General features: G+C 40.6%; 1 protein-coding gene across 5 annotated transcripts in view; it reads left to right on the top strand.

Moving 5' to 3' along the window:
- The window catches only part of trim9 (tripartite motif containing 9), a 322,256-nt gene that overhangs the window by 185,937 nt on the left and 113,986 nt on the right, over positions 1 to 22,333 (top strand). For all 5 annotated transcript variants that reach the window (XM_066679691.1, XM_066679690.1, XM_066679689.1 and 2 more), the window contains one exon: positions 3,766 to 4,069. In XM_066679691.1, coding sequence (XP_066535788.1) covers positions 3,766 to 4,069 — 304 coding nt within the window. The remainder of the gene's footprint in view (positions 1 to 3,765; positions 4,070 to 22,333) is intronic.

Below are 22,333 nucleotides of genomic sequence, written 5' to 3'. Positions count from 1 at the left end.
AAGGATAAAGTATTAACAAGTCATAGTAATTAATCTTGTATTAGATAAGCATTGAATAACAGCTCATTAAATAAAAAATAATAGAGCACGAACTCACTATAAAAAGACATAAAAATACAATGTTGGCCCCTCAGCTCCACATCAGCCTAAGGTTTCAATGGCTATTGGTAAGCATAGGACAAATGAGTATAAGTCTTCCAAAAAGAGAAGCAGTGGAACTACATTTTCTTTTATGAAAGACTACAGACTCTGTACTTTTTGAATGAGTTGGACAGATTTTGGACAGAATGTTGAATCACTTATGTTCTTGTGGATGAATGCCATAGAGTCCTCTTTGCAGCAAATGGAGACAAACTACCAGTCCATTTTTTGCTCATTTTTTGCCCATATAGTTTACCTTTGCCCATATAGTTTACTTTGTATTATTTTCCAATGGCCTCTAAATGGCTGATATAAAGAATATTTTCATCAATGACAGGGTTGATTGGTCTGCCCATCTATATACATTATATCTGCTCAGAAGTGCTTATGGGCGGTTTATATCAATAATAATAATAATAATAATAATAATAATAATAATAATAATAATATGTTTAATATGAATAATCAATCATGGCGCCCCCCTTGGCGAACGTGTTTGTTCACTCTGCCCTTGCCAGCTTTTTCTTTTTTTGGGCTCTTTACTTTCTCTGCAGTGCACAAAGGCCATGCACGGCTAACATATGACAGACAAACGCTGCTGGACATAGCATCTCATAATCATTTTCGTTTTAGTGGCTTTATTCTACCGGAGCTACAACACACTGTTCGCACCCACAGCACCGTCACTGCCACCACCACCACCGCCAGGAAAGCCCAGAGACACCGACCACGAATGAGCATGTTGACACTAGGAAAGGGCTTCAAAGACGGCAATGGCGACATAAGCGAGGAAAGAGGGGAGGGCTACATGCTAGGCTAAAAGCTCGCACTAGCTGACCACCAGTGCCTAGCCTACTGCTAGCTAACGTGAGATATTTGGACAACAAACTGAATGAGTTGAGAGCAAGGATTACAACACAGCAGGAAATGAGAGAGTGCTGCGCTCTAATTTTCACTGAGACCTGGCTCACAGACAAAGTGCCAGACAGGGCCATTCAGCTTGAGACTAACTCTGTGCACAGGGGAGATTGGACGGCAGCCTCCGGTAAGGCTAAAGGGGGAGGTGTGTGTTCGTGAACAATACATGGCTTGGAGACGTACGGACTGTTTATAGGGCACTGTTCCCCAGACGTTGCAACTTACGGACCGTATTCCCCAAATATTGGCAACATGTCGACATTCCCACCCGTGACATGAACACCCTGGATCATGTATACAGCAACTTGCGCGGTGCATACAGGGCTGCACCCAGCCCCCATTTTGGACACTCAGACCACATCTCTTTATTCCTGTACCCAGCCTACAAACAAAGAATTAAACAAACAAACCCTGTAACCAAAGCAGTTAAACTATGGACATCAGAGATTGATGACATCCTGCAGGACTGTTTTGCTACAACAGATTGGGATGTGTTTAAAGCTGCAGCCACTATGGAGGACTATACTGTCAGTATACAGGACTATGCTGAGCACGTGTCTGGTTACATCAGCACTTGTGTGGACAACATCGTGCCCACCATACAGGTGAAGATGTTCCCCAACCTGTAGCCGTGAATCAACACTCTGGTACGGCACATGCTGCAGGCCTGCTCTCTGGCATTTAAATCAGGCAATGACACTGAGTACAAAGCTGCGAAGTACAGACTGAGGAAAGCCAGTACAGGGAGAAACTTCTACTCCACTGACTCCAGGCAGTTATGGCAAGGCCTGCAGCATATCACAGACTACAGGACCACCGCCCACACCATCAGCTACACAGACAGCCTACCGGATGACCTCAACATCATCTACACTCGCTTCGAGATCTCCAGCAGCAGCACAGAGAGGCACACACACACACAGTCCTCACAAGCCCTCTCCTTCCCACCATCAGTATCATCAGGCCAGGTATGCAGAGTTCTGAGAAGCATTCGCAAAGCGGCAGGACCTGTCCCTCAGCCAGAGCATCGTTCCAACCTGCTACAAAACCACAACCATCATCCCCCTCCCCAAGAACACCCCCCACCCCACCTGCCTGAATGACTACAGGCCAGTGGCACTCACTCTGTTCATTATGAAGTGCTTTGAAAGAGTGATGCTGACCCACATCCAGCGCAGTATACCGGATACCATGGACCCCCTGCTGTATGCCTACCGATCTTTATGCCAAAAGATCCACCTCAGATTGCATCGCTGCTGCCCTCTCTCTCACCTGGAAAACAAAGACTCTTACATCAGGATGTTCTTTGTGGACTATAGTTCCGCCTTTAACACGGTCATCCCTCACAAACTTATCCACAAACTGTCCACACTCAGCCTGCACCCCACCCTCTGCCACTGACTTTTGGACTTCCTGACTGGCAGGCCCCAGTCTGTCAGGGTTGGCAACAGGACTTCAGCCAGTATCACCACCTACACTGGGACTCTACAGGGATGTGTCCTCAGCCCCATCCTCTACACCCTGTTCACCCATGGCTGTATCGCCTATCACAAGGACAACATCATCCTGAAGTTCACAGACAACACTGCAGTGATAGGACGCATCACTGATGGAGATGAAGCGGCCTACAGGAGGGAGGTGACCGGGCTGGTAGCATGGTGTGAGGACAACAATCTCACCCTCAATACAGACAAGACGAAGGAACTGAAGAAAAGAAAAGACCTCATCAGCCACTGTTCATGAGCTTGTAGTAGAGAGGGTGAGCAGCTTTATACCTGGGCGTCCACATCAGTGAGGACTTCACACCACGCAGCTGGTCAAAAAGGCTCAACAGCGGTTGTATTTCCTGAGGAGGCTGAGTAAGTTTGGGATGTCACCCAAAATTCTCAGAAATTTTTATAGCTGTGTCATCGAGAGCTGTTGGACCGTGATGGACTGAAAACGCTTGCAGAGGGTGCTGAGAAGATCACCAGGACTCCACTACCCTCTCTGCAAAGCATCTACCAAAGAAATCTTTCTTCCCCACTGCTATCAGACTCCTGAACCTACCTCAGAAATAACCCTGCACTTTACTGTCTACATATTTACACGCCACTGTCATACAAATGATTGTTTCAACTTATTGCTGTTTGTGATTGTAGCACTCGTTCACTTTACCGTTCACTTATGTATATATCTCATTGAACTTTGCACTTTATTCGTTATTTAGTTCATTCATTATCTTTAACCGCTTATCCAGTTCAGGGTCACAGTAGGTCCAGAGCCTACCTGGAATCATTGGTCGCAAGGCAGGAATACACCCTGGAGGGGGCACCAGACTGTGGGATGAACCCAGCGGAAACCCACGCGGACACGGGGAGAACACACCAACTCCTCACAGACAGTCACCCGGAGCGGGAATTGAACCCACTACCTCCAGGCCCCTGGAGCTGTGTGACTGCGACACTACCTGCTGCGCCACCGTGCTGCCCTAGTTATTTAGTTATTCATTGTATTTTCTCTTCCATTTGGCACTGAAGAGCAAAGAAAGTATTTCATTGTACACAGAACAAATGACAATAGCTCTTTTTGTTTGCACTTTGCTTAATGTTAACACTCAGTTAACAGTTTAACTGACTGATTTGGTGTATATGAAAGGGAAATTAAGTATGTATAAGAAACTGCTCAGTGAATAACACCTAATTTGTTTGTGTTTCCCTTCTGCAGTTGTTTGGTTCACATTTGACCCTGCATCAGCTCATCCAGACATCATATTGTCCAATGACAACCTGACGGTCACATGTAACAGTTATGATGACCGTGTTGTTATGGGCAACACAGCTTTGTCCCGAGGTTTGCATTATTGGGAAATAACTATTGATCGCTATGACAACCACCCGGACCCTGCGTTTGGGATTGCAAAGGAGGATGTGCTAAAAGATGTGATGCTGGGGAAGGATGATAAAGCCTGGTCCATGTACGTGGACAACAACCGCTCCTGGTTCATGCATAACAATTCCCACACCAACAGGTACAAAAGGATTTGTGTTTTTATTCATTGTCAGTGTATTGTCTGTATTTTATTAGGGGTTCGAGCACGAAGTGCTTGAAACCCTATTGTGTTTGTTCTGATTTTAATTAGGCTTCCGAGCACTAAGTGCAAAGGAAGCCTATTGTTTTTGTTCTGGTTTTTAGGCTTCTGAGCACGAAGTGCAAAGGAAGCCTATTGTTTTTGTTCTGATTTTTAGGCTTCTGAGCATGAAGTGCAAAGAAGCCTATTGTTTTTGTTCTGATTTTTATTATTAGGCTTCCGAGCACCAAGTGCAAAGGAAGCCTATTGTTTTTGTTCTGGTTTTTAGGGTCCTAGCACGTAGTGTGGGGACCCTATAGCGATTGTCGGGTTTTTAGGGTCCTAGCACGTAGTGTGGGGACCCTATAGCGATTGTCGGGTTTTTTATTATTATTATTATTATGGTCCTACCACGTAGTGTAGGACCATATTGTAATTGTTAGGATTTTTCTTATTATGGTCCTAACACGTAGTGTAGGACCATATTGTAATTGTTAGGATTTTTAGGGGTTCGAGCACGAAGTGCTTGAAACCCTATTGTGTTTGTTCTGATTTTAATTTGTTATTAGGGGTTCGAGCACGAAGTGCTTGAAACCCTATTATAATTGTTAGGATTTTTATTTTTATTATTAGGGGTTCGAGCACGAAGTGCTTGTTATTATTAGGGGTTCGAGCACGAAGTGCTTGAAACCCTATTGTGTTTGTTCTGATTTTAATTATGGTCCTAACACGTAGTGTAGGACCATATTGTAATTGTTAGGATTTTTATGGTCCTAACACGTAGTGTAGGACCATATTGTAATTGTTGTTAGGATTTTTATTAGGCTTCCGAGCACGAAGTGCAAAGGAAGCCTATTGTTTTTGTTCAGATTTTTAGGCTTCCGAGCACAAAGTGCAAAGGAAGCCTATTGTTTTTGTTCTGATTTTTATTATTATTCTTCCTAATAAAATTCTGCCTTAAAACGGATCGCACAGCCCAAACCGTAAGGCCTACAGACTTTATATTTGGTCAAAAATTAGTAAACCCTCCCGCTACTCAGGCGCAAAATATCAGCTTGATTGGCCTCAAGGGGGCACTACAGCGAAAGAAAACGCTTTCATTAAAGGATTTTCCACGCCGTGTGGCGTAGAGATGAAATTTTTGTTTCTACATGATCCTTGGGTCCCGATGAATCAAAAAGGTCGATACAACCACTAAGCTCCGCCTACTTAGATTTTTTGCTAATTAGCATAATTCGCAAAATCTATTTTCGTGAACTAGTCCCTGGATTTTTGTCTGATCCCCATGACCTTGGTGTCAAAACGTTCACAGCAGTGAGCTGGTCAATAATTATCAAAAACATCCTGACATTTCGAAACAAGATGGCCGACATATGCAAATGAATGTGTACCGTGATTTGCAAATTTTACTCAAACATCTGTAACTCCTTCATGCTTAACTCAAATCTGATGACCTTTCACACGTTGCTTGTAGACATGATTCTGAGGTAGCACGCATTTGCTGTTGCATGAAATATTATAGGGGGCGCTGTTATAGCTACCAATGTCTTTTGGCTAATATCTCAGGATCTACAAGGCCAATTAAGTGGACATTTGGCACGTTGGTTCAGTGAGCAAGCCTACATATGGGAAATTAAGGACGACTCAATACGGGCACGTTTAACGATGTCAACAGCCAATCAAAGTTCAATATATTTTCATCATTTTTTGACAGGCTTAACAATGCCCAATCATCATGGCATTTGCATGGTATGTTCATGGACACACTTTGTATTTGCAGAAAAATGTTCGTGTTGATAGCCACAAGGGGGCGCAATTTATTTTTTAAACATGAAATATGAAATATCTCAGTGAAAATTTAACCTATCGACATGTTAATAGTTGCATAAGACACCCTACCTAGTGTCTAACAATATTGCAATTGCAACTATTTAGAAAAAAATTATAGATTTTCTTCAATTGTCAGGTATGTGATTATGGAATTTATCGTACTAGTCCGTGAGTTTTGGTCCTATCAACACACAATTGGTCTCATTGCAAAGTGTATTGCCTGTAGGTAAATAATTATCAAAAAAATGTTTAGATTTGGACACGCTGTTGCTGCAGTACGTCAACAAACATGAGTGGGCGGAGCTCGATGCACTCTTTTAGCTATAACTCATTCAAACTTTACCCAAATCAAACCAAAATGGGTACACATGTGCAAGGTATTACTCTGAAGAAGTGTATCAATTATGATCAAAATGCACGTACAGGGGGCGCTAGAATTGGAAAAAATGCTTAAAAATATGTTTTTAATTTGTTATAGCGCCACCTAAGGATGCAGTACCAACAAAACGTATTGATCTGTTCTGAAGCACATATGAAAGAAGCTTGTGTTTTTTCATAACATTTGGCAAAAGCATTTTTGACTTACAGCTGTTTATGTGTCATGTTTAGAATGCAAGTTACACACCAGTGCTAAGCAGAGCCTGGATGCCATGCAGTAAAGAAATTTCAACTTTTTTTTGATAATTATTAAACTTCAGGTTCTTGTGATTCTGCTGATACCACATATGTCCATATTAAGTCATTAAGCACAGACTAGTTCGCAGTCAAACATATGTGAGTTATTCTCAGCAATGTATTCAAAGGCATTATTGAAGAGTCCCCCTTCCCCCATTCCATCCTATTTCTTCTGACATGCTCTCTGCCTCTTATCTCTCTCTCTCTTTCTCTCCCTCTCTCTCTCTCTCTCTCTCTCTCTCTCTCTCAGATTCAAATAGCTTTACTAAGAGACAACAGTAGTAAATAATAAAAATAATTAAAATAAATATTTTTCCAACATTTCCAAATTGATATAACATATGAATATATATATATATACACATACACACGAGCTGTATATGTGTACCTGTATAGCATATACATACATACTTATTGGGCATATGTTGTAAGTAGTGATGCATGGTTTATACTGAAGTCGGTGCTACCCACTGTCTCTCAGGCAGTGAAAGACTGATACACACTGTGCAGTGAAGAGGGCTGAGAGCCCATCATCCAAGGATTATCTTGTCTTATCTTATTATTAACAAAATGTAATGATTTGTTTTGGAGCACATATGAAAGAAGCTTGTGACGTTTCATAACATTTGACAAAAGCATTTTTGAGTTACTGCTGTTCATGTATGATATTTTTAAGGCAAGTCACAGAACTCTTTTAGTAGCATCTGGATGCCATGCAGTAATGGAATTCCACATTTTTGTTAATAATCCTTAAGGTTCAGGTTCTTGTGATTCTGCTGATACCAAATATGTGCATATCAGGTCATAATTCAGATTGTAGTTCATGTTCAAATGTATGTGGGTAAAGCTCCAACAGCACTGCTTGGTTTGATCCACAAGGTCCAGTACAACACACCACCACCAGATGGCAGTGTTGCACTGTGAATAATCCACCACCCATCTCATAATGCTTAGCAATGGTGCTTGAGGCTCACAGACAGATCAAAATCAGAAATTTTGGATGTCTTAAGTCAGCAGAGAGTGTGCAATGTTGTGTATGATCTCAAAGTGGCAAAAGTAAGCAAATTTATTGCCTACAAAGCGAGGAAGCCGTAAATCGCCGCTTGCGGCTATATTTAGGCTTCTGAGCACGAAGTGCAAAGAAGCCTATTGTTTTTGTTCTGATTTTTATTATTATTATTATTATTATTAGGAGTCCAAGCACTGCAAGTGCTGGAGCCCTATTGTTTTTGTTCTGTTTTTTCCGCTTTTTTTGTTTTTTGTTTTTTGTTTTTTTTTTTCTTCTTTCTCTCCGATGAAACGCGATGGGCAGCCCAAACCGTAGGTCCTACAGACTTGTCGTTTGGTCAACTGGTAGTAAACCCTCCCGCTACTCAGGCGCCAAAAATCAGCCCGATCAGCTTGATGGTGGCGCTATAGCGACGCGGAACGCGTCGCTCCCTATATCTCCTACCCCGTGTGGCGTAGAGACGAAATTCTTTTTTTCCCAGATTCCTCTGGTCAGACCCTACAAAAAAGCCTCAAGAACCCATAAGCTCCGCCTACTTAGATTTTGAGCTAATTTGCATAATATGCAAAATCGCACAAATTTTTGAGCGCGAACTAGTCTCTGGAAATGTACCCAATATGGACATATGTGGTATCAGCAGAATCCTAAGAACCTGAACTTTAATAATTATCCAAAAAAAGTTGGAATTTCATCACTGCTTGGCTTCCAGACTCCGCCCAAATACAGGGGTACAGCTCGTGTTCCAAAAATCAGACAAATACAGCTATAACTCGCAAACACTTTCTCTAAATGCTACGATACTTCACATGCTTGATCCCTATAATGGCCGGAAGACATGAGTACTTGGTTGTGCAACTGCAAGCCTAGGGGGCGCTATAACAGCAAAGAATTTGTTACGCTTCACAGGATTGTCCCATTGACATGCCGCTTGGTATGCATGTGGTGTGTGATGAGCTGACACAGATTATATGACGATGATGTCATATTCAAAAAAACATGTCCGCCATCGGCCAATCAAATTTCAGCAGCTGTTTCATGACCTTAACAAGGTCCTATCATCATGACACTTGCATGGTATGTCCATGGCCCCACTTCCTGAGCACATAAAATGTTTCATAACGATAGCCACTAGGGGGCGCAATTAAATTTATCAACATGCAAATATGGAATATCTCAGCGAAATATAAACATATTAACAAGCAGTTTGCTTTATTTCATACTCTGCAAATTGCCTTTGTAATTACAACTATTGTCAAAAAATGCATAGTTTATCCACAATAGTCAGGTATGTGAAAATGGAGCTTTTCGCACTCCTCCCTGGAAATTTGTCTTATCAATAAACAACTGGTATTTTTGAAGTCTGTATAGCCTGTAGGTAAATAATTATCAAAAAAATCTAGAACTTTTGACACGCTGTTGTGGCAGTTATTTAACAAATATGCATGGGCGGGCCTCGATGCACTCTTTGAGCTATAACTACAACAAACTTCACCCAAATCAAACACAACTTGGTACACATATGTACGTCATTACTCTGAAGTAGTATGCCAAATGTGACCACATTGCACAGAAAAGGGGCGCTACAATTAGACAGCAACTGGTTGCACAGGTTATTAATTGATTACACCACCACCTAGAGATGCAGCACCAGCAAGATGAAATAGATATATTCTGAACATCATGGAAAAGGACCTTGTGCATTTTCATAACATATGCCTAAAGCATTTTTGAGTTACAGCTGTTTTTTATGTGATGTTTCAACGGCAAGCTGCACATCTCTATTTAAGCAGAGGCTGCAATCACACAGTAATGAAAGTTCCACATTTTTTTGATAATTACTAAAGTTCAGGTTCTTACGATTCTCATGATACCACATATGTCTATATTGGGTTTTGATCCAAGGACTAGTTCTTGATCAAATATATGTCCGTTATATCTCATTTATACCCACCCCTGCAGACTAGCTATGCAGATTCCCCCCTCAGCCCCTCCCTCTCCTTCTCACACACAGACTGTCACCTCTCCCCCTCCCCTCCCCCCTGCCAGTCAGAGAGGGCCAGAGGACAGAGACAATTGAAAACATATCTAAACAAATCAACAATAACATCATGATTGGTTCCTTATTTTTGTTTCAGTGTCCAAGTTTTCAGCTCCACTGTCCGAAGGAGCACTTTACAGAAAGGGGTGCACCTCTTGCTCTGCATACTTTCATTGCTCCCTTTCACATGTTCTTCAATGGTCAGGACACACACACAGCAGATATGCTGCAAATGTATGACCTACTGTCTCTGCCTTTTTTATCTATAATGTGGACCAACAGAGTATGTGTGTGTAACTGTGTAGGCAGTGAGTGGAAACAGGTTTTAAAATTATCCAGCAGCACTGTTCTGTCTGATCCACTCATGAGAGCACAATAAACACTGACATAGCATCACAATGTCAGTGTCACTACAATGCTGAGAATGTATGAGCAACTGTGTCTGAATTTATGTCTATAAGTTTGACCAATAACATATATGTATCTCAGTGTGGACAGTGAGTTGACACAGGTGTTAAAATGTCTAGCAGCACTGCTGTGTCTTATCCACTCATAAGAGCACTACACACACTGACCTATCACCACAATGTCAGTGTCACTGCAGTGCTGAGAATTATCCACCACCCATATTAAATATACTTTGTGGATGTCCTGAACATTGGGTCAGAATCCAGGGTGAAATTCCAGAGTCAGTTCTGTGCTCTGTGCTGTCTCTGTAACCCAAGCCCCATGTTCACCTGCCTGCAGAACAGAAATTTACCCACTCATCTACTACCCCTTCTTCTTACAATCCCGAGCACCAAGGATCACATTTTAAAGCACTACAAAATCTATATTAAAGTGTGGCTCCTGTATCAGGAACTGTCATATGCTACGCTCCTGCTCTGCAAAGACTGCTCGCTTTCACCCTGCTCTTCAATGGTCTGGACACCCATACCTCCATACAGCAGGTATGACTCAGGTGTTGGCATTTTAAATCCCTCAGCATCACTGCTGGACAGAGAATAGTCCACAACCAAACACTGCCAGCAGAGAGTGTCTTCTGTCCACTGATAACAGACTCGAGTACAAGCCACTCCACATCATATCTGCTGTTTGGGGCTCCTGAACATTAGGGTGAGAAACCAGAGTGCAACTCCAGAGTGACTTCTGTGCTCTATACTGTGTCTGTCATCCGCTACTAATCCATCTCACGCTACACTTCCAAAGAGATGCCAGAACAGCATGGAACACCTTACAAACACTACACAAACTTCCCCAAAAGCCCCTACTATCTCAGGACAGCTCATATGAATAAAACACCTTACAAACACTACACAAACTTCCCCAAAAGCCCCTACGATCTCAGGACAGCTCATATGAATAAAACATCTTACAAACACTACACAAACTTCCCCAAAAGCCCCTACTATCTCAGGACAGCTCATATGAATAAAACATCTTACAAACACTACACAAACTTCCCCAAAAGCCCCTACTATCTCAGGACAGCTCATATGAATAAAACATCTTACAAACACTACACAAACTTCCCCAAAAGCCCCTACTATCTCAGGACAGCTCATATGAATAAGACACCTTACAAACACTACACAAACTTCCCCAAAAGCCCCTACTATCTCAGGACAGCTCATATGCTAGCACATTGTTCTTCTACCAGCGAATACCAGCTTGGACCCCGGGAATTGTCGCTTGCGGCTATATTTATTATTATTCTTTTTCTCGGCTAAAACGCAACGTGGAGCATAAACCGTAAGGCTTAGAAACACCACACTTGGCAGACTAATAGGGAACCCGTTAAATGACTCAGCCAATAAAAGTGACACTTTTTGGCCTAAGGGTGGCGCTATAGAGCAATAAAACGCGTTTAGGTCAATATCTCCTAAACCGTGAGGCGTAGAGGCGAAATTTTTTTTTTTGCTGATTCCTTGGAATCAGACAATTTATTTTGCAATTTGGACCATTTAGTTCCGCCTACTTAGATTTTTAGCTAATTTGCATAATTTGCAAAACCTACTTTTGAGAACTAGTCTGTGGATTTTTGTCCAATTCTCTTGAGCATGGTGCCAAATTGTTTGTAAGAGTCTGGAGGTTAATAATTATCCAAAAAATGTTAGAATTCGGATTCAAGATGGCCGCCATATGCAAATGAACCTCTTCGGCTCTTCGTCTGTATTACTTGAAAATTCATAATAATTGTATACTTTGCTCAAATGTGTTCAAATTGCAAATTCCACTTACACGCATGATTCTGAGGTACCAAGTCAAAGGAAGTGCCAATATTCATATAGGGGGCGCTGTAAAAGCTACAAGTGTATATCTCAGCATCCGCAAGGCTGTTCGGACCGTCCATTGGCATGCTGCTTCTATGGGCAAAGCTATAAGTGGAAAATAAAGGACAACGCGATTCGGACAAAATTGTGATCGTCATCGGCCAATTAGATTTCAGCAGCTGTTTGACCACCTTAACAAGATCCAATCATCATGGGATTTGACTGGTATGTTCCTGGGGGCACTTCCTAAGTGCATAAAAAATTACGTAACGATAGCCACTAGGTGGCGCTATATCAAGAAAATGTGATATATCTAAGCAAACATTAAGCGTATCGACACGCAGTTTGGAGCTTTGTATACTCTGCAGAGGGCCTAACAACTTTGTAATTGCAAGTGTTGTGAAAAAATACATCGCTTTTTCACAATAGCCAGTTGTTCAAAATTGAAGTTTTTTGAACTAGTCCGTGGAATTTGGCTCTATTCCAAAACAATTGACTTTGTTGGAATCTGCAGAGTCTGTAGGTAAACAATTATCCAAAAAAGTACAACATTTGGACAAACTGTTGAAACAATAAATCAATTAGTCGAAGCGTGCTGAGTTTTTACATTCTTTCAGCTGTAACCCAAACAAATGAAGCCCAATCAAGACCACAATTTACATACATATGTAGAGTGTTACCCTGAAGGAGCTTGTACAATATGACACTAATCCATCAAAAGGGAGAGCTACAATTGCACAATTACATGTTATGTGCAGTTTCTGTGTTCATGCTGGATTTCTGTAATTGGGAGGGGCCTGTAAGCCACATAGTGATGAAAGTTCCACATTTTATTATCAATAATTAAAGTTCAGGTCCTTAGGATTCCTCTGATACCATATATGTCCATGTGAGTGAAATATTCAAAGAGCAGTACCTGATTAAAAAATCTGTATGTGCATTTGTAACAGCTCAGCTCCTCTATGGGACAGTAGTAAATTGTTTCACCAGCAGGTGGCACTCTAAGACCATATATTGCTTTGTTCATCTACATTCAAGAACTTATTTCTCTGTACAGGTCAAAAGTCATAACATATGAACAAAAATATTTATCATAATTAAAAACGGTGCTCACCAGTCATATCATGTCCTTTGCTAAACTAAAACAAATGGTTCATTAGCACTTGTGAAACCTCACTGTCCAAAACTGCTTATGGTCTCTCTGTACTGATGCTCCTTACACCAACACTAAGGCCTCATTGTGCAGATCCTTGCTTTAATGGACACCTCATGGACACGTGACATGCAGTTAGTGAGTGATGTACTTAATCCGATTCCATGTTGTTGTTGATATTTACTATACACAATGGCTGCCATTGGCCACTGAGGTTTCAGCAGCTCTTTGAAAGGCCCAACAAGGCCCAATCATAAAGAAATATTTACAGGGTGTCTATGGGGCACTTCGTAAGTACATGAGACATTTCCAAATGTTACTGCTAGTTGAAGATATAACAAAATCATAGATTCATTTTTACCTTGTTTGGCCTAAATGGTTCATGTGTCCTAAGGCCTCATTGACCTCTCAGACTGGCCAAAGGTCCCAATTAGGCCCCTTCGTGTTAGGACCATGCCATTGCCGCTTGCAGCTATATTTAGGGGTTCGAGCACGAAATGCAAAGCATACTTTTGTCAATAAGTCTGTGCATTTTTGTCCAATTCTCTTGAGCATGGTGCCAAAACATTCACATGAGTCTGACATTAGGTAATTATAGAAACAATGTTGACATTTTGATTCAAGATGGCCTCCATATGCAGATGAACCTCTTCGGCTTATCACAAGTTTTACTTGAACGTCTGTAACTCCTCCATACTTTATTCAAATGGGTTCAAATTTCAGATTCTACTTAAGGACATGATTTTAAGGGTACCAAATCAGCGATTTAGGCCTATTGTTTCCAAACAGGCCTATTCTGCGAGAACCCCGTTAATTGTCGCTTGCGGCTATATTTAGGGGTTCGAGCACGAAGTGCTTGAAACCCTATTATAATTGTTAGGATTTTTAGGGGTTCGAGCACGAAGTGCTTGAAACCCTATTATAATTGTTAGGATTTTTATTTTTATTATTATTATTATTATGGTCCTAACACGTAGTGTAGGACCATATTGTAATTGTTAGGATTTTTAGGGGTTCGAGCACGAAGTGCTTGAAACCCTATTGTGTTTGTTCTGATTTTAATTTGTTATTAGGGGTTCGAGCACGAAGTGCTTGAAACCCTATTGTGTTTGTTCTGATTTTAATTTGTTATTATTATTATTCTTTTTCTTTTTCTGCCATAAAACGAATCGCACAGCCCAAACCGTAAGGCCTAGAGACTTGAGACTTGGTCAATAGGTAGTAGTCGGTCTCGCTACTCAGGCGCAAAATATCAGCCCAATTGGCCTCAAGGGGGCGCTACAGCGAAGGAAAACGCTTTCATTAAAAGATTTTCCACCCCGTGTGGCGTAGAGACGAAATCTTTTTTTTCCCTGATTCCTTGGGTCCTTCCGAATCAAAAAGGTACATACAACCACTAAGCTCCGCCTACTTAGATTTTTTGCTATTTTGCATAATTTGCAAAACCTACTTTTGTGTACTCCTCCGTGGATTTTTGTCCAATTTTCTTGAGCTTGGTGTCAAAATGTTCGCAGGAGCCTGTAGTTTAATAATTATCAAAATACGTTGAAATTTCGATTCAAGATGGCCGCCATATGCAAATGAACCTCTTCGGCTTATTTTATGTTTTACTTAAAAATCTATAACAAACTCATGGTTTACTCAAATGTGTTTACATTTCATATTCTACTTTCAGACATGATTCTGAGGTAGCTTGTCAAAGGAGAAGCCAATATTCATATAGGGGGCGCTGTAAATGCTTCAAGTTTATATCTCAGCATCCGTAAGGCGGATCGGACCGCCGCTTGGCATGCTGCTTCTATGGGCAAGGCTGTAGAGGGAAAATTAAGGACAACTCTATTCGAGCAAAATTGTGATTGTCATCGACCAATCAGCTGTCATCAGCTGTTTGACAACCTTAACAAGATCCAATCATCATGGGATTTGACTGGTATGTTCCTGGGGGCACTTCCTAAGTGCATAAAAAATTACGTAACGATAGCCACTAGGTGGCGCTATATCAAGAAAATGTGATATATCTAAGCAAACATTAAGCGTATCGACACGCAGTTTGGAGCTTTGTATACTCTGCAGAGGGCCTAACAACTTTGTAATTGCAAGTGTTGTGAAAAAATACATCGCTTTTTCACAATAGCCAGTTGTTCAAAATTGAAGTTTTTTGAACTAGTCCGTGGAATTTGGCTCTATTCCAAAACAATTGACTTTGTTGGAATCTGCAGAGTCTGTAGGTAAACAATTATCCAAAAAAGTACAACATTTGGACAAACTGTTGAAACAATAAATCAATTAGTCGAAGCGTGCTGAGTTTTTACATTCTTTCAGCTGTAACCCAAACAAATGAAGCCCAATCAAGACCACAATTTACATACATATGTAGAGTGTTACCCTGAAGGAGCTTGTACAATATGACACTAATCCATCAAAAGGGAGAGCTACAATTGCACAATTACATGTTATGTGCAGTTTCTGTGTTCATGCTGGATTTCTGTAATTGGGAGGGGCCTGTAAGCCACATAGTGATGAAAGTTCCACATTTTATTATCAATAATTAAAGTTCAGGTCCTTAGGATTCCTCTGATACCATATATGTCCATGTGAGTGAAATATTCAAAGAGCAGTACCTGATTAAAAAATCTGTATGTGCATTTGTAACAGCTCAGCTCCTCTATGGGACAGTAGTAAATTGTTTCACCAGCAGGTGGCACTCTAAGACCATATATTGCTTTGTTCATCTACATTCAAGAACTTATTTCTCTGTACAGGTCAAAAGTCATAACATATGAACAAAAATATTTATCATAATTAAAAACGGTGCTCACCAGTCATATCATGTCCTTTGCTAAACTAAAACAAATGGTTCATTAGCACTTGTGAAACCTCACTGTCCAAAACTGCTTATGGTCTCTCTGTACTGATGCTCCTTACACCAACACTAAGGCCTCATTGTGCAGATCCTTGCTTTAATGGACACCTCATGGACACGTGACATGCAGTTAGTGAGTGATGTACTTAATCCGATTCCATGTTGTTGTTGATATTTACTATACACAATGGCTGCCATTGGCCACTGAGGTTTCAGCAGCTCTTTGAAAGGCCCAACAAGGCCCAATCATAAAGAAATATTTACAGGGTGTCTATGGGGCACTTCGTAAGTACATGAGACATTTCCAAATGTTACTGCTAGTTGAAGATATAACAAAATCATAGATTCATTTTTACCTTGTTTGGCCTAAATGGTTCATGTGTCCTAAGGCCTCATTGACCTCTCAGACTGGCCAAAGGTCCCAATTAGGCCCCTTCGTGTTAGGACCATGCCATTGCCGCTTGCAGCTATATTTAGGGGTTCGAGCACGAAATGCAAAGCATACTTTTGTCAATAAGTCTGTGCATTTTTGTCCAATTCTCTTGAGCATGGTGCCAAAACATTCACATGAGTCTGACATTAGGTAATTATAGAAACAATGTTGACATTTTGATTCAAGATGGCCTCCATATGCAGATGAACCTCTTCGGCTTATCACAAGTTTTACTTGAACGTCTGTAACTCCTCCATACTTTATTCAAATGGGTTCAAATTTCAGATTCTACTTAAGGACATGATTTTAAGGGTACCAAATCAGCGATTTAGGCCTATTGTTTCCAAACAGGCCTATTCTGCGAGAACCCCGTTAATTGTCGCTTGCGGCTATATTTAGGGGTTCGAGCACGAAGTGCTTGAAACCCTATTATAATTGTTAGGATTTTTAGGGGTTCGAGCACGAAGTGCTTGAAACCCTATTATAATTGTTAGGATTTTTATTTTTATTATTATTATTATTATGGTCCTAACACGTAGTGTAGGACCATATTGTAATTGTTAGGATTTTTAGGGGTTCGAGCACGAAGTGCTTGAAACCCTATTGTGTTTGTTCTGATTTTAATTTGTTATTAGGGGTTCGAGCACGAAGTGCTTGAAACCCTATTGTGTTTGTTCTGATTTTAATTTGTTATTATTATTATTCTTTTTCTTTTTCTGCCATAAAACGAATCGCACAGCCCAAACCGTAAGGCCTAGAGACTTGAGACTTGGTCAATAGGTAGTAGTCGGTCTCGCTACTCAGGCGCAAAATATCAGCCCAATTGGCCTCAAGGGGGCGCTACAGCGAAGGAAAACGCTTTCATTAAAAGATTTTCCACCCCGTGTGGCGTAGAGACGAAATCTTTTTTTTCCCTGATTCCTTGGGTCCTTCCGAATCAAAAAGGTACATACAACCACTAAGCTCCGCCTACTTAGATTTTTTGCTATTTTGCATAATTTGCAAAACCTACTTTTGTGTACTCCTCCGTGGATTTTTGTCCAATTTTCTTGAGCTTGGTGTCAAAATGTTCGCAGGAGCCTGTAGTTTAATAATTATCAAAATACGTTGAAATTTCGATTCAAGATGGCCGCCATATGCAAATGAACCTCTTCGGCTTATTTTATGTTTTACTTAAAAATCTATAACAAACTCATGGTTTACTCAAATGTGTTTACATTTCATATTCTACTTTCAGACATGATTCTGAGGTAGCTTGTCAAAGGAGAAGCCAATATTCATATAGGGGGCGCTGTAAATGCTTCAAGTTTATATCTCAGCATCCGTAAGGCGGATCGGACCGCCGCTTGGCATGCTGCTTCTATGGGCAAGGCTGTAGAGGGAAAATTAAGGACAACTCGATTCGAGCAAAATTGTGATTGTCATCGACCAATCAGCTGTCATCAGCTGTTTGACAACCTTAACAAGGTCCAATCATCATGGGATTTGACTGGTATGTCCCTGGTAGGACTCCCTAAGAGCAGAAAAATTGTCATAACGATAGCCACTAGGGGGCGCTATGTCAAGAAAATATTATATATCTCTGTGAAAATTAAGCATATTGACACACAGTTTGCTTCTTTTTATACTCTGCAGAGGGCCTAACAACTTTGTAATTGCAAGTGTTGTCAAAAAATGCTTTGCTTTTTCTCAGCTTCCAAATGTTCAAAATTGAACCTTTTCGAACTAGTCCGTGGAATTTTGCGATATTCCCAAACAGTTGACCTTGTTGGAATCTGCAGAGTCTGTAGGTAAATAATTATCAAAAAAAGTTCAACATTTGGACAAACTTTTGTTGTAATAAAACAATTAATTGAAGCGTGTGGAGCTTTAAACATTCTTTTAGCTATAACTCAAACAAATTAAGTCTAATCAAGACCAACCATGACAGACGTATGTATGGTCCTACCCTGAAGAAGTATGTACAATATGATCAAAATTTACCAAAAGGGGGCGCTACAATTGGACAAAAACTGATTTAATTGGCTTTTTTATGTTATAGCGCCATCTAGGAATGCAGTGGCACGCCAACTTAATTATGACATCTGCTCCTCAGTCTGATCAAGCATGTGAAGTTTTAAAATTTTTGGGGAAAGTGTTTTTGAGTTATAGGTGTATATTAGTGTACACATATTGCAAATATTTGACTTGTGGAATACATGCTAGATCTCTCTTATTGTGAGGGGCCTGTAAGCTACATAGTAATAAAAGTGCAACAATTTTTTCATTCATTCATTATCTGTAACCGCTTATCCAGTTCAGGGTCGCGGTGGGTCCAGAGCCTACCTGGAATCATTGGGCGCAAGGCAACAATTTTTTGATCAGTATTAAAGTTCGGATCCTTAGGATTCAGCTAATACCACATATGTCCATGTTAGGTAAATATCCACATAGGAGTACACGCTCAAATGTTTCTATATGTGCATTCATCCATCCATCCATCCATTATCTGTAACCGCTTATCCAACTTAGGGTCGCGGGGGGTCCAGAGCCTACCTGGAATCATCGGGCGCAAGGCGGGAATACACCCTGGAGGGGACGCCAGACCTTCACAGGGCAAATATGTGCATTCATGGCAGAGCTAAATATATGTGAAAGTAGTTATTTCTCACCAGCAGATGGCAGTCTAAAACTATACATTGTGCTGTTGAACTACAGTGGCTCTGAGACATTATGCAAAATGCAATGTGGAGCAAAGACCATAAGGCCCAGAAACACCTCCCTTGGCAGCAACATCCAGCAGGTGTGAAATGACTCAGCCAAGGAAAATGACACTCTTTGGCCAGATGGTGGCGCTATAGCAAAGGGAAAAGCATTGCGGTCTATATCTCCTACACCGTAAGGCCTATAGATGAAATCTTTTTTTTCCCTTATTCCTTGACTTTAGACAAACTAATTTGCTATTGGATCATTTAGCTCAGCCCACTTAGATTTTGAGCTAATTTGCATAATTTGCAAAATATACTTTTGTCAATAAGTCTTTGAATTTTTGACCAATTCCCTTGAGCTTGGTGCCAAAACGTTCACGAGTCTGACCCTAGGTAATTATAGAACGAATGTTGACATTCTGATTCAAGATGGCCGCCATATGCAAATGAACCTCTTCAGCTTATCACAGGTTTTACTTGAACATCTCTAACTCCTTCATACTTTGCTCAAATGGGTTCAAATTTCAGATTCTACTTATAGAAATGCTTTTAAAGGTAGCATGTCAGCGATGTAGGCCTATTGCTTCCAAACAGGCCTGTTAAGCGAGAACCCCGTTAATTGCCTCTTGCGGCTATATTTATTAGGGGTTCGAGCACGAAGTGCTTGAAACCCTATTGTGTTTGTTCTGATTTTAATTTGTTATTAGGCTTCCGAGCACAACGTGCAAAGGAAGCCTATTGTTTTTGTTCTGATTTTTATTATTATTATTAGGGGTTCGAGCACGAAGTGCTTGAAACCCTATTGTGTTTGTTCTGATTTTAATTTGTTATTATTATTATTATTATTCTTTTTCTTTTTCTGCCATAAAACGAATCGCACAGCCCAAACCGTAAGGCCTAGACACTTGAGACTTGGTCAATAGGTAGTAGTCGGTCTCGCTACTCAGGCGCAAAATATCAGCCCAATTGGCCTCAAGGGGGCGCTACAGCGAAGGAAAACGCTTTCATTAAAAGATTTTCCACCCCGTGTGGCGTAGAGACGAAATCTTTTTTTTCCCTGATTCCTTGGGTCCTTCCGAATCAAAAAGGTACATACAACCACTAAGCTCCGCCTACTTAGATTTTTTGCTATTTTGCATAATTTGCAAAACCTACTTTTGTGTACTCCTCCGTGGATTTTTGTCCAATTTTCTTGAGCTTGGTGTCAAAATGTTCGCAGGAGCCTGTAGTTTAATAATTATCAAAAAAACGTTGAAATTTCGATTCAAGATGGCCGCCATATGCAAATGAACCTCTTCGGCTTATTTTATGTTTTACTTAAAAATCTATAACAAACTCATGGTTTACTCAAATGTGTTTACATTTCATATTCTACTTTCAGACATGATTCTGAGGTAGCTTGTCAAAGGAGAAGCCAATATTCATATAGGGGGCGCTGTAAATGCTTCAAGTTTATATCTCAGCATCCGTAAGGCGGATCGGACCGCCGCTTGGCATGCTGCTTCTATGGGCAAGGCTGTAGAGGGAAAATTAAGGACAACTCGATTCGAGCAAAATTGTGATTGTCATCGACCAATCAGCTGTCATCAGCTGTTTGACAACCTTAACAAGGTCCAATCATCATGGGATTTGACTGGTATGTCCCTGGTAGGCCTCCCTAAGAGCAGAAAAATTGTCATAACGATAGCCACTAGGGGGCGCTATATCAAGAAAATATTATATATCTCTGTGAAAATTAAGCATATTGACACGCAGTTTGCTTCTTTTTATACTCTGCAGAGGGCCTAACAACTTTGTAATTGCAAGTGTTGTCAAAAAATGCTTTGCTTTTTCTCAGTTTCCAAATGTTCAAAATTGAAGCTTTTCGAACTAGTCCGTGGAATTTTGCGATATTCACAAACAGTTGACCTTGTTGGAATCTGCAGAGTCTGTAGGTAAATAATTATCAAAAAAAGTTCAACATTTGGACAAACTTTTGTTGTAATAAAACAATTAATTGAAGTGTGGGGAGCTTTAAACATTCTTTTAGCTATAACTCAAACAAATTAAGTCCAATCAAGACCAAACGTGACAGAAGTATGTATAGTCTTGTCCTGAAGACGTATGTACAATATGATCAAAATTTACCAAAAGGGGGCGCTACAATTGGACAAAAACTGATTAAATGGGCTTTTTTATGTTATAGCGCCATCTAGGAACGCAGTGGCACCCCAACTTAATTATGACATCTGGTCCTCAGTCTGATCAAGTATGTGACGTTTTAAAATTTTTGGGGAAAGCATTTTTGAGTTATAGGTGTATATTAGTGTACACATATAGCTTATATTAGACTTGAGGAATACATGCTAGATCTGTGTTATTGGGAGTGGCCTGTAAGCTACATAGTAATAAAAGTGCAACAATTTTTTGTTAAAGTTCAGATCCTTAGGATTCAGCTGATACCGTACATGCCCATGTTAGGTAAATATCCACATAGGAATACATGCTTAAATCTTTCTGTATGTGCTTTCATGGCTGATCTAAAAATATGGGAAAGTAGTCATTTCTCACCAGCAGGTGGCAGTCTAAAACTATACATTGTGCTGTTGAACTACAGTGGCTCTGAGACATTATGCAAAATGCAATGTGGAGCAAAGACCATAAGGCCCAGAAACACCTCCCTTGGCAGCAAGGTCCAGCAGGTGTAAAATGACTCAGCCAAGGAAAATGACATTCTTTGGCCAGATGGTGGCGCTATAGCAAATGGAAAAGCATTGAGGTCTATATCTCCTACGCCGTAAGGCCTAGAGATGAAATCTTTTTGTCCCTTATTCCTTGGCTTAAGACAAACTAATTTGCTGTTGGATCATAAAGCTCAGCCCACTTAGATTTTGAGCTAATTTGCATAATTTGCAAAACATACTTTTGTCAATAAGTCTGTGAATTTTTGATCAACTACCTTGAGCTTGGTGCCAAAACGTTCACATGAGTCTGACCCTAGGTAATTATAGAATGAATTGACATTTTGATTCATGATGGCCGCCATATGCAAATGAACCTCTTCAGCTTATCACAGGTTTTACTTGAACATCTCTAACTCCTTCATACTTTGCTCAAATGGGTTCAAATTTCAGATTCTACTTATAGAAATGCTTTTAAAGGTAGCATGTCAGCGATGTAGGCCTATTGCTTCCAAACAGGCCTGTTAAGCGAGAACCCCGTTAATTGCCGCTTGCGGCTATATTTATTATTATTATTATTATTAGGGGTTCGAGCACGAAGTGC

This window comes from Hoplias malabaricus, chromosome 8 (assembly GCF_029633855.1).
Source record: "Hoplias malabaricus isolate fHopMal1 chromosome 8, fHopMal1.hap1, whole genome shotgun sequence".
NCBI classification, from domain to species: Eukaryota; Metazoa; Chordata; class Actinopteri; order Characiformes; family Erythrinidae; genus Hoplias; species Hoplias malabaricus.
This window is presented reverse-complemented; position numbering and strand designations above follow the sequence as displayed.